This window comes from Oryzias latipes, chromosome 17, assembly GCF_053564925.1.
Source record: "Oryzias latipes strain Hd-rR chromosome 17, Olatipes_Hd-rR_3.1".
NCBI lineage: Eukaryota > Metazoa > Chordata > Actinopteri > Beloniformes > Adrianichthyidae > Oryzias > Oryzias latipes.
The window spans coordinates 11,468,690-11,480,958 of NC_136253.1; the positions used below are offsets into that span (position 1 = coordinate 11,468,690).

The 12,269-nt window shown below is 46.6% G+C and overlaps 1 protein-coding gene across 4 annotated transcripts in view; it reads right to left on the bottom strand.

Moving 5' to 3' along the window:
* Positions 1-508: 508 nt before the first annotated feature.
* The window catches only part of adcy8 (adenylate cyclase 8 (brain)), a 125,422-nt gene continuing 113,661 nt past the window's right edge, over positions 509-12,269 (bottom strand). For 2 of the 4 annotated variants that reach the window (XM_078934413.1, XM_078934411.1), the window contains 3 exons: positions 11,648-11,740; positions 3,899-4,010; positions 509-3,313 (listed from right to left, as the gene is read on the bottom strand). In XM_078934413.1, coding sequence (XP_078790539.1) covers positions 2,814-3,313; positions 3,899-4,010; positions 11,648-11,740 — 705 coding nt within the window. In that variant the 3' untranslated portion in view covers positions 509-2,813. Of the gene's footprint in view, positions 3,314-3,898; positions 4,014-11,647; positions 11,741-12,269 lie in introns of all 4 variants that reach the window. The other 2 variants (XM_023965392.2, XM_023965391.2) reach the window with 1 other exon arrangement.

The following is a 12,269-nucleotide window of genomic DNA, read 5'->3' on the forward strand; positions in this document are numbered from 1 at the left end:
CTATATTTATCATCATATAACTTTTTCCATCCATCCATCCATCCATCCATCCATCCATCCATCCATCCATCCATCCATGCATCTCCCATCGCTCATCAGGGACCAGGTCGCGGTGGCAGCAGTCCAAGACCAGACTATTCTCGCCTCAACCACTTTCTCCAGCTCCTCTGGGGGGACCCCGAGTCTTTCCCAGGCCAGCCAAGAGAAGTCTCTCCAGCGTGTCCCGGGACCTCTTCCGCCTAGAACTCAATAGATACATGAGTTTACTGTGATAGACTGTTATTTTAAAGCAATTAACACTCACCAGTTGAGAGCATTTTCTCCTCTTTGGCGGGTAAAAGTTAGTGGGTTATTGAAGCTTTGAAGCTCAACCACAGCCGAAGCAGCCCCATATCATAACACTTCCCCCACAGGCTGTAGCGCAGGCCACACTGGTTCATCTTCTCATAAGACTGAAGAGTTTTGCTGAAATACCAAACAAGGACAAAAGAGGCAGCAGGACACGAGGTTTGTATAAAAAATTAGACCCCTTTTTATTGTGTTCTCATATATAAAAGAAATACAAAAAAGAAACATCGATACCGGGAGAGTCAGAGTTAGGTGAGGGGAGGATGGGGGGGGGCAACATATAAATGGGGAAACAAAAAGAGGCATGTCTGACAGTCTGAGGCTGTGAGCGGAGGACAACCAAACTCATCCTCCCAGCATCCACCTCTTCACCCTCCCAAAGCAGAGGTTCACCCCCCCACACACAAACATTCATTAAAAAGCAGAATTGTTCAACTCCCCAGGCTCTTCTTGTTGGTTGAGTTAAACCTCAGTGGGCTTTCAGCTGATAGTGGCTCTAGTGATTTTCATGTTTGTCTGTGAGACATTCATGTTGTCCTGAACCCTCAAAGACACTGGAGGATTCCCCTCTGTCTCCATGGGAACAAAGTTTGTGCACACCAGGTTGGGTCTAGTAGTAAAACTTTGAGAAGCTTTTATTTTGAAGGAAAAGACGTAATTTGTGCTTAAAATCTGCTCATTCTTAGGAGTTTGGTAGAAAAACTTTGTTTTTAAAGAGCACGAACAATAAAATCCTGCAGATGACACAGAGGGGCGGGATCACACTGAGACCTTAGATTTTAACCATGAAATCAACTGTGTTAAAGTTTCTGTCCCAATTGATGTCTTTATATGTATTTTTGCATATTAAATATTTAAAAAAAGAAATAAAGACCAATAATGTAGCTCAAAGATACCCAGATTATTCTTCAATGACGATTCCACTTAAACCTGAGAAAAAAGTAAACCCAAAATTAAAATGAAAGATCAGAACACAGCAGGTGAACATGGTGGTGGTAGTTTGATGGTTTGGAAATTGCCAGTTTAATGAAACCACAACGTCGTTTTTTTTTCTTTTATTTTTAAAGACACTCTGCAGCCAATTCATCAGTTTTAAGTTCAGGAGCACTTGGGTTCTGCTGCAGAACCAAAACCCCAAAACACCAGAAGCTCCACCTCTGAATAGAGGTTCTAGAACAATCTAGTCAAAGACTAAACCGGAATCTCATTCAGATTCTGTTTCTGGACTTGAAACAGTCAATAATGTCAGAAAAACCAATAAATGCATCTTTAATTGAAGTGATAGTGGAATAAAATTAACAAGTCTGAGAGTTTAGAGGACTGTAACTACTGTAACCTTTTTACATAGGAGCAGGCAGCTTTGAACACTGTTTTTCTTTAATTAAATGATATTTTCTTCAATATTTTTGAGTGACTCACACTGCAGTATTTTAGTCTGTCTTTAGAACTAGCTGATGCTTTAACATCATAGTGGGACTTAAATTATATTTTTGCATCTTTATTGAGTGTCAAAGTCCTGATTCAGTCCTGAAAAAACAGGTTTTCATTTCCAGACAGACAGTTGTTGAAAATCTTTAGTGTTGTATGTTAACTAGTTTTGTTTTTGTGTGTTATTTATTGTCAATAGTTTCACCAGAAGAAATCTGTTGAATGGAAAGTATTTTGGGAATGATGAATAAAGAAAAAAATCAAAACCTTTTGTCTTCGAAACAATTTATAGACTGAGATATTCTGGAGCTCTAAGTCTTTAAGGATAGATGACATTTGACTGATGGAAACCTTGTCCAGAGTGTTGGTTAGAGCTAAACCTAAAGGAAAAGTTCCTCCTTGATGATTGATTGACAAGAGTCAGATCAGTTCATCAGGTAACCAAAGGGTGGCATGGTACATGTTCCCTCTGATGTAAGATGATTCTTATTAAACTTCTCAACCTTCTTTTACAAGGATCTGTGCTGTGGGTGGAGCTTAATAAACGTCATTTTATCATGAGCAGAAATGCACCTAAAGGGGATGTTCATCTTGAGTTCAAGAACTCATTGATCTTTATGCTCTTCTTTTATTTCTTCTCACTAAAAACGCACTTCCTTATGTTGCTTTTGATCAACCAAACATTTTCCAAGTGGCAAAGAGGTTTAGGCTCCAAGACTCCACAAGCTTTATGTTTGACCCGGAAAAATGAGGCTAAACCTTCATAAAATGGACCTTTCGATGCATTACAAGGTTTGGTTTCATATTTGCATTGGTCTGAACCACTGTGAGCATCTTCAGCAGCTCCTTTGGACAGCATGTTGCCTTTGTGCTGACCGTGTTCTACTGAATGAACACTCTTTACTCATTTGAGGCTTACCATGTGGAAAAGAAAAGCTTTCTACAGGACAAAAGCACATTGCATTTAGGTTTAACTCAACCAGAAAGCCCACTTCTGCCTGAAAACAGCTCTGGATCTAAGCAAAGACCCCCCCTCCTCAGGACAGCTCCGTCTTATCAGTGCTTTCAGTGTGATGGCCCCCTCCCACGTCTGAGCTGCCGGGCGCTAACAACGTCCTCCGGTTGTAGTGGTGGTGGCCCTTCATGATGCCCGAGTTGTTGTTCTCGTTGAGAATCTGCTTCTGCTTCTGCCGGTTGAGTGACTGCACCAGGCCGAGCACCACGGCTGCCAGTGAGTACTGCCCTGTGATTTTGCGTGGCTGCAGGATGAGCGGGTTGGGCTGAACCCGGCCCTGCAGGAAGTGCGTTCGGATTTTGCCCTCCTGTTCGCTGATGCCCTTCACGTAGATCTCGCCGCGGTACTCAAAGGCAAAACCGCGGTCTTTCAGGATCAGGTAGGTGTCCTCGGGCACCTGGATCTTGCCGCTAACGCCCGTGCTGTCCATGCGGCTGGCCAGGTTCACCGTCTTCCCCCAGATGTCGTACTGAGGCTTCTTGGCGCCGATCACACCCGCCACCACGGAACCATGAGCCATTCCTGCCAAACATAATCACATGATTAGCTGTTAAAATTATCCAGAAGATAAGTTAAAGCGGTATTGGGGCCCAACCAAGACATGCAACAACAACCATGGGGCCCAACCAACTGAGTCCATCCTAGAGCCTGTTTGACAAGACACAGTTTCTAGAACACTTGATTTTAGACCTGTACATTCGGACAGCACTACAAACTGGCGAACGCACTATATAGTGCACTGCCGGTTTTCTAGGATCACTGTTGGTTCACTAATACCAATGCTAGCATGCTAGCAGGAACTTATGGTCAGCCAAATATTTTTAGGAAGTCTAACAGTCATAAAAGAAGAAAGCACCAAGTACACTCTGTAACTGTTAGAAAAAGATAATTGATTCTAAAAAGAAAACAAAATAATTTAAGTTGTAATTTGCAATAAACCAATAACAAGATAATTACTTTTTTTTGTTCTTTTTACCTGTTTGCTTCTTTCCTCTAAGCAAAACAAATATAATTCCTACATTCAACATTTCAACTTTCAGTCTAATTTATAATTAATCAATAAAGAAAGTATTAAGACAGGAACCATGAATGGTGCAAAGTTCTTACCGATCCTCAGCTCAAAGTTGTTGAAGGAATGCTTGTTGATCTCCTGGATGCTCTCATTGAGGGCGATGGCGAAGTCCGCCAGCTCGCACAGGTGACCCCATTTATCTTCACACTGCTGAGGAAGTCAGAGGATACTAAAGAGTCAGCAGCAGCTGGAGGACCGCTTACCTGAACCTGCAGCTCTTTCACATCTCAGTGTCACAGTCCACAGTGTTTCTCCACACTAGCACAGATGTTTAAAATCTGTAATGCTTCTCATGCCTGTACTGAGAAAATTTCTGTGGTTTTGAGAAACACCTTTGAGAATGTATGACCAACTCTAATGAAAACTTCAATAAAAAAATAGTTTTTGGTGTTTTTAACTAAATAAAGAAAATTAAGATTAAAACTGTGTTTCCGTGTATTTTTTTATTCAAATTGTGGTGTATCAGGAGCAGGTGCAAAATATGCCGTTTGAAGAATAATACCAACAATCGCCAAGCAACAACCTCCCAGCTCTGCTCCATTCTGATGCATCCACTTGTAGACAAACAGATCTGTGTACGTCCTTTACGATTTCCTCACCTGAATTGGCACCTGACTCCAAACTGTATGGCTGGATAGCTCCGACATTACTCACCATTTTTGTTGCACTGCTAATGTTAAGGCCCGTTCACACCGGGACGAATTTCGCCTGCGATTTTCGCCGACGTTTAACGCCTCGTGACTAATCAAAGGGCACCAATGTGAGTGTGCACACCGATGCGAAAAATCGCCACGCGTCAAAGCGTCACTTTTTAAAAAACGCCTCGGGTTCGTTTTTTTGGTTCGATGCGCCGCGTCGAAAACTATACGACCAATGAGAACAGCGCTTTTGCACACGTGTCTGGAGCTTCTGAAGTTACAGTAAAACACAAATTGGGGGCGCTCAAACATCAAACTGCCTTTCTGAGCACACATACCAGCGAAGAAGATAGACGCCAAGTAGCGTCTACACTGCCACGACGAAATAATGACGGACATTTTAAAATATCCCCGAACCAAGCACCAGTTGGAGCAACTGGTGCTTGAAATATTCATGTTTTCTTTGAATGATTCTGAAAAGCGGGTAAATACTTGCTCTCTTCTTCTGAGTGAAAAGCAACTTTAAGAATCGTAAAGTTGCGCAGCGCCACCTTGTGTACAGGGGTATTTATAGCTCCGACATTACTCACCATTTTTGTTGCACTGCTAATGTTAAGGCCCGTTCACACCGGGACGAATTTCGCCTGCGATTTTCGCCGACGTTTAACGCCTCGTGACTAATCAAAGGGCACCAATGTGAGTGTGCACACCGATGCGAAAAATCGCCACGCGTCAAAGCGTCACTTTTTAAAAAACGCCTCGGGTTCGTTTTTTTGGTTCGATGCGCCGCGTCGAAAACTATACGACCAATGAGAACAGCGCTTTTGCACACGTGTCTGGAGCTTCTGAAGTTACAGTAAAACACAAATTGGGGGCGCTCAAACATCAAACTGCCTTTCTGAGCACACATACCAGCGAAGAAGATAGACGCCAAGTAGCGTCTACACTGCCACGACGAAATAATGACGGACATTTTAAAATATCCCCGAACCAAGCACCAGTTGGAGCAACTGGTGCTTGAAATATTCATGTTTTCTTTGAATGATTCTGAAAAGCGGGTAAATACTTGCTCTCTTCTTCTGAGTGAAAAGCAACTTTAAGAATCGTAAAGTTGCGCAGCGCCACCTTGTGTACAGGGGTATTTCTGTTTTACATTAAGCGCCATCTAATGTCAGGGAATGAAATTGCATGATCACTCGGCTCATCGTCAGCGAAAATTGCCTGGGTGTGAACACAAAAAACGTGGCGAAAAACGCCTGGCGAATAACGCCTGGCGAATATTCGTCCCGGTGTGTACGGGCCTTTAGATTGGGGTTTTGAGGGACTGTAAGCTAGCTGGAGACAGTTTAAAGAAAGGGCTGATGACAAATAGTTAAAAAACAGGATTGTTTCAAAAGTATTAATATAAATGCCACTTTAACAGCCTGGTGGGAATTTCTCAAAATATCAAAATCATCAATTCAACCGTGCAAAATGACACCCATCTGGAACAACCCAGACATCCTCATAAACAAAAAAATTATCCACTTCCCAGCTTGGCAAGCAGGGGGCATAAAACAACTAGAGCACATAATTATTGATAGAAGATTCATAACTCCCCAGGAACTTCAAGACAAACATGGAATATATAACTTCTTGGAATATCAGCAACTTAAATCAATTATTACTAAAAAGTTTAAATACAGAGACAACGATTTAAAGCTACCAGATGTAGTTACCACTCTGATCAATTTCTCAATGAATAAAACTCTCTCCAAAATATACAAACTTTTATGCAATTTAGATAACAATATTTCACTTCCGACAACAAAATGGGATGCGGATTTGGGCATCAGCACAGATGAAAGTTTTTGGTCAGAAGTTTGTCTAAACACCTTTAAAATGACAAAAAGTCCAAATCTGCAGCTAATCCATTTCAAAACTCTTCACAGAATTCACTACACTGGACAGAGGATGTTCAAGATGGGTCTCAGTAACTCAGACATTTGTCAGCACTGTGACAGTAATCTACCCGACAATTACATGCATGCACTATGGTTCTGCACGCCTGTCCAGGCTCTCTGGCGGCAGGTATGTGCCGATCTATCAGTCTGGCTTAAGGTTTCAATCACAGCTTCACCGTCACTTTGTGTGCTTGGTGACATGAGTGCCATCGATGTAGAAGGAGGATTAGGCTCTATCATTTTCATAACTCTTTGCATTGCTAAAAAAACTATTTTAATAAATTGGAAAAGCAAAAAAAATATAAATATAAGTCAACACAGAAATCTGCTGCTTGATCATATCAGCTTGGAAAAAATGTCAGCCCAAAGTTCAAGTAACTTCGAAAGAATTCGGTCTCTCTGGTCTCCCATAGCTAACTCCGTGACTTAGGGGGTGGGGGGGGCCTGGTCGTCGCTGCTCCTTGCCCTTCTGCCGTGGGCTGGGGTGGGGGTCGGGGCCTCCGGTGCCTGGCGGGGGTTGTTGGGGGCTCCGTTGGTCGGGGGATCGGGTCCGGCGCCTGGGTGGGGCGGGCTGGGGCGCTGCGTGGTCCTTTGGGCTTGGGTGTGGGGGTGCGTGGTGGGGGGGTGGGGTGGTGGTCTGGCTTGGCTTGGGGGGGTGGTCCCTTTGCCTGTGCTGGGGGGGGTTGGCGGGGGGCGCTGATCGGGGGGGGGGGGGGGGGGCCCAGCGGCGCTGGATGGGCTTCCCATCTACGCCTGGGGCTGGGATCGGCCCTTCCCTGGCTCTGGGGCGGGACGGGACAACCCTCTTGGGGCCCCCGGTCGCTCTGGGTGTCCTCCGCTTCGGCTGTGGGGTCTGGGGGGGGGGGTGGGGTGGGGGGTCTTGTCGGCCCTGACCTGTGGGGGGGCATTCTGGGGGAGGGGGGGTTCCACTATTGGTACGGGGCAGGGGGGGTTGACGGGTCGGGGTCTCCGCTGAGGCCATCGGCGGTTTCCCCGGCCGGTTGGCTGCCTCGGTCCCGTCGAGGCCTGACCAGAGCTCTTCTAGGGCCGGCGTTTGGGGGTGGGGGCCTGGGCTTGCTCCGGGGGGGGCCGGTGCTTTCTGGCTCCTCTCTCTCTGTGTGGGGGGGTGGTGCTGGGCCTGGGGTGTCGGCGCCTCCGGGGGTGGGGCCCCTGGGCTGGGTGAGCCTGGCCCCCTTGCTGGGGGGGGGGGGGCGGGGGACAGCTGTTTGACCACCGGGGGACAGTCTATCAGCTGTCCCCAACTTACCCCCTTCCTCATATAACCTCATAATAGGGTGAGGGGGTGGGGGGCTTAGCCTGCGATGAGCCTTGGGGGGGGGCTTACTAGGCAGTGGCCCCCCTCCTATGGTTGCCGTATGGAGTGGCCCCCCCTCTTTCGGTTTTATTTGCACCTTAGACATGTAGGGCCCTTGGTAGGGGGGGGTGCTTGAACATCACTGCCAGCAAGCAGCGGATGTCCTCCTAGCACCCTACCCGCCAATTTTAACCGCACCTTAGACATTTAGGGCCCCTTGGTGGGGAGGGTGAGGGGACGTCACTGTGAGTAATCAGGAGATGTCCCCTTAGTGCCCTACCCGCCAATTTTAACTGCACCCCCCTTAGTACACACACCCCTCCCCCCTCAATATATACATCCCAACATAAACACACACACAGGCACACACACACCATCTCAAACACACACACACGCGCACACATTTTGCAAGGAAGGTGGGACCTGGGTCCATCTGTCCCCTGCCTCTTCCCTGGTGGGGGGTGCGGGCCCCTTTGCAACGGCGGCCGTGTCCCCGGGGTGCCGGCTTCCTGGGCCCGGCGGTGCTCTCTCCGCGCGGTGGGGGAGTTCACATTACATCTGAGCCGGGGGTGTCTGGTCCCTGGGGGGTGGGTTCTGGTCCTTGCTCCTGAGTGCTGGGCCCCGCCAAATTTCCAACTGTGGCCGAGCCTGGTCGGGCCATATTTATAACACCCCTTGTGGGCCCTCTTTTTTTCCCCGGGGTTCCCCCCTCCTGGGCGGGGGCGGCGGGCCCCCTGCCTCGCTCCTCCCTGGACCAACCGTGGGCCGGGCGGATGGCTGCCTGGAGTGCGGAGCGGGTCTCCCTTGGGGGGTCCTGGCTCGTACCTGGGGTTGGGGCGGGGGGATGCCCGGAACTCCTGGGTGGTGGTGGGGTGCTCGTTTGGGGCTGTGGGCGTCCTTCTCCGGTGGGGCTCTGCGTTGGGTTCTCCCGGCGCGGCGGGGGGGCTGCTCTCCTGGTTGGGCTGGGGCGGCGCTCTCTTTCCCTCCGTGCTTCCCTGGCCTCTGGCTCTGGGGGCCTTGCGGCGGCCCTGCTGGCCCTGGCCTGGGTGGCGGGCTTGGTCGCCCGGGCGGCGGTTGTTCCCTGCCGGTTCCCGTGTGGCGTTGGGGGGATTCCGGCTGCCGCTGCTGCTGCGGTGGGGGTCTTGGGGTGGGGATGGCTGGGCACTCTCCCTCCTTCTTTTCACGTTCCACCATCCATTTTAGAAGAACATAAAACCTCACCTGAGCACTGGTGTTAGCTCACCTTTGCACTAATTGCTTGCATGACTGAATGAAATATTTCACACTAGTTGGTTTTAAGGCATAAGTATGCGTGTGAACACTATCTGTTTTGTGTACATGTCGACAGGTGGACATTTTTGCAGCTAGCAGGTGTGTTTATAACATTTGAGTGTGTGTGTGGACGGGCCCCGCCCTTTTTGTACTGCATTTGAACCTTACCATAATGATTAACAACCAGTAAACTTGTTGCTGTATGCTGCTTCATGGTCTTATCCCCCTTCCCCTCCTATTATCACCCCCTACCCCCCCCTCTCTCTAGCGTCCCTCTCTCTTCTTCCCCTCTTTCCTTTTCCGTCAGGTCCAACACCAAAGATTTTCAGACATGATTGAAATTAATAAAGTTTGGCCTCAATTACAAAAGGGGTTTATTCAGACATACCTTTGGTTTGTCAGAAGATTAATAACCCCTCTTGTTAAAGCAAAATATGTCCAACACAAGAGGCCATCAGCTCTCGTCTGTCTGCCCAGCTGTTGGACAGGACAAGTTAAAAAAAAAAAAAGAAAAAAAAAAAAAAAGAAAGGGCTGATGGGAAATGGACGCTGGCTTACACTGTCGCAACAGCACACTGGCTGTTTACTGACCGCAGCCAAATGCTGCACACACAAGGTGTGCATGTGATTCGTAAGTGTCTGTAGGACACCCGAAGAACGCCAACACAAACTGTTTTCTCATTGTCCAATGTCCTGCAAAGCATGGATTGGAAGAAACGCGCACGTATCACTAGAATGGCAGTAATGAGCCTGTAGTTCGCTTTCTCAGGTTTGGGAGCGATTGAAAAATCTGTACGACACGCCTGTGTTTCATTTACTACCCTTACATGTTAAGTGTTCGCTATGACCTGACTTGTTTACCAAGCGGTCGACCATCCAAGTATTCTGAGTAGGCCACCATGTGCCTCGTACAGGTTTGTCCATTGTTTTGCTGACATTTTTGCCGACAGACAGCCATATCCACCCGTAAGGGAAGTTATGACTAAGGCTTTAAATGCTGAGGTTTTGTAAATTATGTCCATTTTAAGGAGGGATCCCCGTCATTAAATCTGCCCTAGAAATCCTAAACCCTGAAGGTTTAGAAAGAACGTTTGTTTTCTACCTTTATTGTTGTTGACGTCCGCTGTCCTCCTGGTTTCCTTTACTTCCTGGCAGATCCTGGTCATATTTTCTTTTTACGTGCAGAGTTAACTTTCAAACTGTTTTCTTGTTATGTCTGAGCTGCCCTGTGTTTACAGTCACTATATTTCATTTAAAAAGTACATTTTCTTGACGGCTGCCTCTGGTCTCCTCTGCCTTCATTCCCATGGTTGTTGTTGCATGTCTTGGTTGGCTATTAAAGCGACTTTATCTTCTCCTGCTTTGATTTAATTGTGCCTGAATGAACAGTGAAGGCTTTAATATTCAGCTGGCACATCTCAGTGAGCATCCACTGTCAATACTATTTCAGAAAAATGGCTAAAGGAAAACACATTAACTGAACACCGAGCTTAGCTTAACGGAACACAAAATTCATTTCCAAACCCAAACGTTTCAGTTTTTGTTCAGTTTACTGAAGTTCCAGGGCCTCCTTTTTTACTCCACAACCTATCGGTAGATAGTAGAACTTACCTCCAAAACACTCAAGAAGTTAGTGACTCAAGCCCAGATCATTACCCCTCTACCGCCGTACTCATTCTAGTAGTGTATACCACCATTCAATGGTGGTATACACCAACTTAGTCAACACAGACATTGCCTCAGAATGCGCTCACTTCTCTTTTCACATTGCTGACATAAACAAAAAGGATCGAACAGAGAGAGAATGACTTTGACCGTGTGGCTGTCAGCTGTGCTGTAATGACAGCAATATCCAATTATACAGTGTTGAAATTAGGCAACGTTTTTTAATTTTTCCATTGTTGAGAAAAACACAGATCACGGAGTTATCTGCTGTTTGAACCGCTCAGACAGTCGTAATGGAGGCAGAACTGTCGTGGAAGCTGATGTTTTTTTTTAATTAATAAGTCTTACAATCTCGAAGCAATAAACATACAAAATGTACAAATTACAGGAGTAAATCTAATTTAAATGACTTAACTGCTGCAATGTTGGCAACAAGAGGAAGGGACGTAAGATTTGCACCTGCGGGGTACCGATCGGGTAGCATCGGGGTCGTTTCTCTGTACAGGTTTGAAACAGGTTGGAGGCCAAAATTGGAAAATTTTCATACTAACAAATTCAGATTTTCTTTTTTTTGTTTTTATTTGTTTTCGAAGATCCCAAACACAAAGTTAGAACTGAATGAATGAGAGTCGAGATTCCGTATAAATTCACATAAAAACAGTTGCTAATTTGTGTCATTCTTCTTATTTTGTGTTTTCAGCCCAAATAGAGAATCTTTACTGACCTAAATGAGACTGTTCTGGGATGGGTTTGAGACACCAGAGACAAATCTGTGACTGTCTAGAGAAAAATGTGCAGTTTAAAAATGTCAGAAGACATAACCCTAACTCTGCCACTCACTGAATTCTGCAAACGTCCTCGTTTTACAAAACCATGTGCACTGCCCTCACCCTCTGAGTCACTAGAAGCTTCTGCTTTGGTGAGAAACATGAAAGCTGCTGAAGCACTCACCTGTTTGTCAGGTGACAGGCCAGAGACGGCCATGTAGGTGCTGCCAATGGTCTTGATCTTCTCGATGTCCTGAAAACGGTCTTCACCCAGCAACTGGGAAAAAGCACAGCAACAGATGCCTTTAGATGAGTCTGTCTGTAGGATCTGAAACGAAGCCGGGCCTTGATCTGAGTCGTCTGTCTGGAATAAATCGTCTGTTTTGCTTCTTCAAACTTGTGAAACTACGACTGAAGCATGAAGCTCCTGCAGATTCAGTTTTCAAAAACACTATATTTTTTACGTGGTTGGAATATTTCTGGATTCAGGATCTGTAGAGAAGCAAAAAAGTTCTTAATCCTCCTTCTGGAGCCGCCCGGATCCTTCCTCCCAAACACACAGCAGCTGGGAGTCTTCCTCATCTCAGGGAGCTCTCTGTTTGTCTGGAGGTGAAAGCGAGCGCCTCTGCTGCTGCACTGATCAGATAGATCCCTTTGAGTCTGTCAGGCAGAAACTGGCTTCAGCTCAGAGATTGATCAGGACCACACCTTCCTGCAGGATTCCCAGAATCCTCTGGGAACCAGAACGTCAGCAGAGACGAGGAAGCGCTCTGAATCCTTGATTTGATAAGCGCTTTCATCTCCAT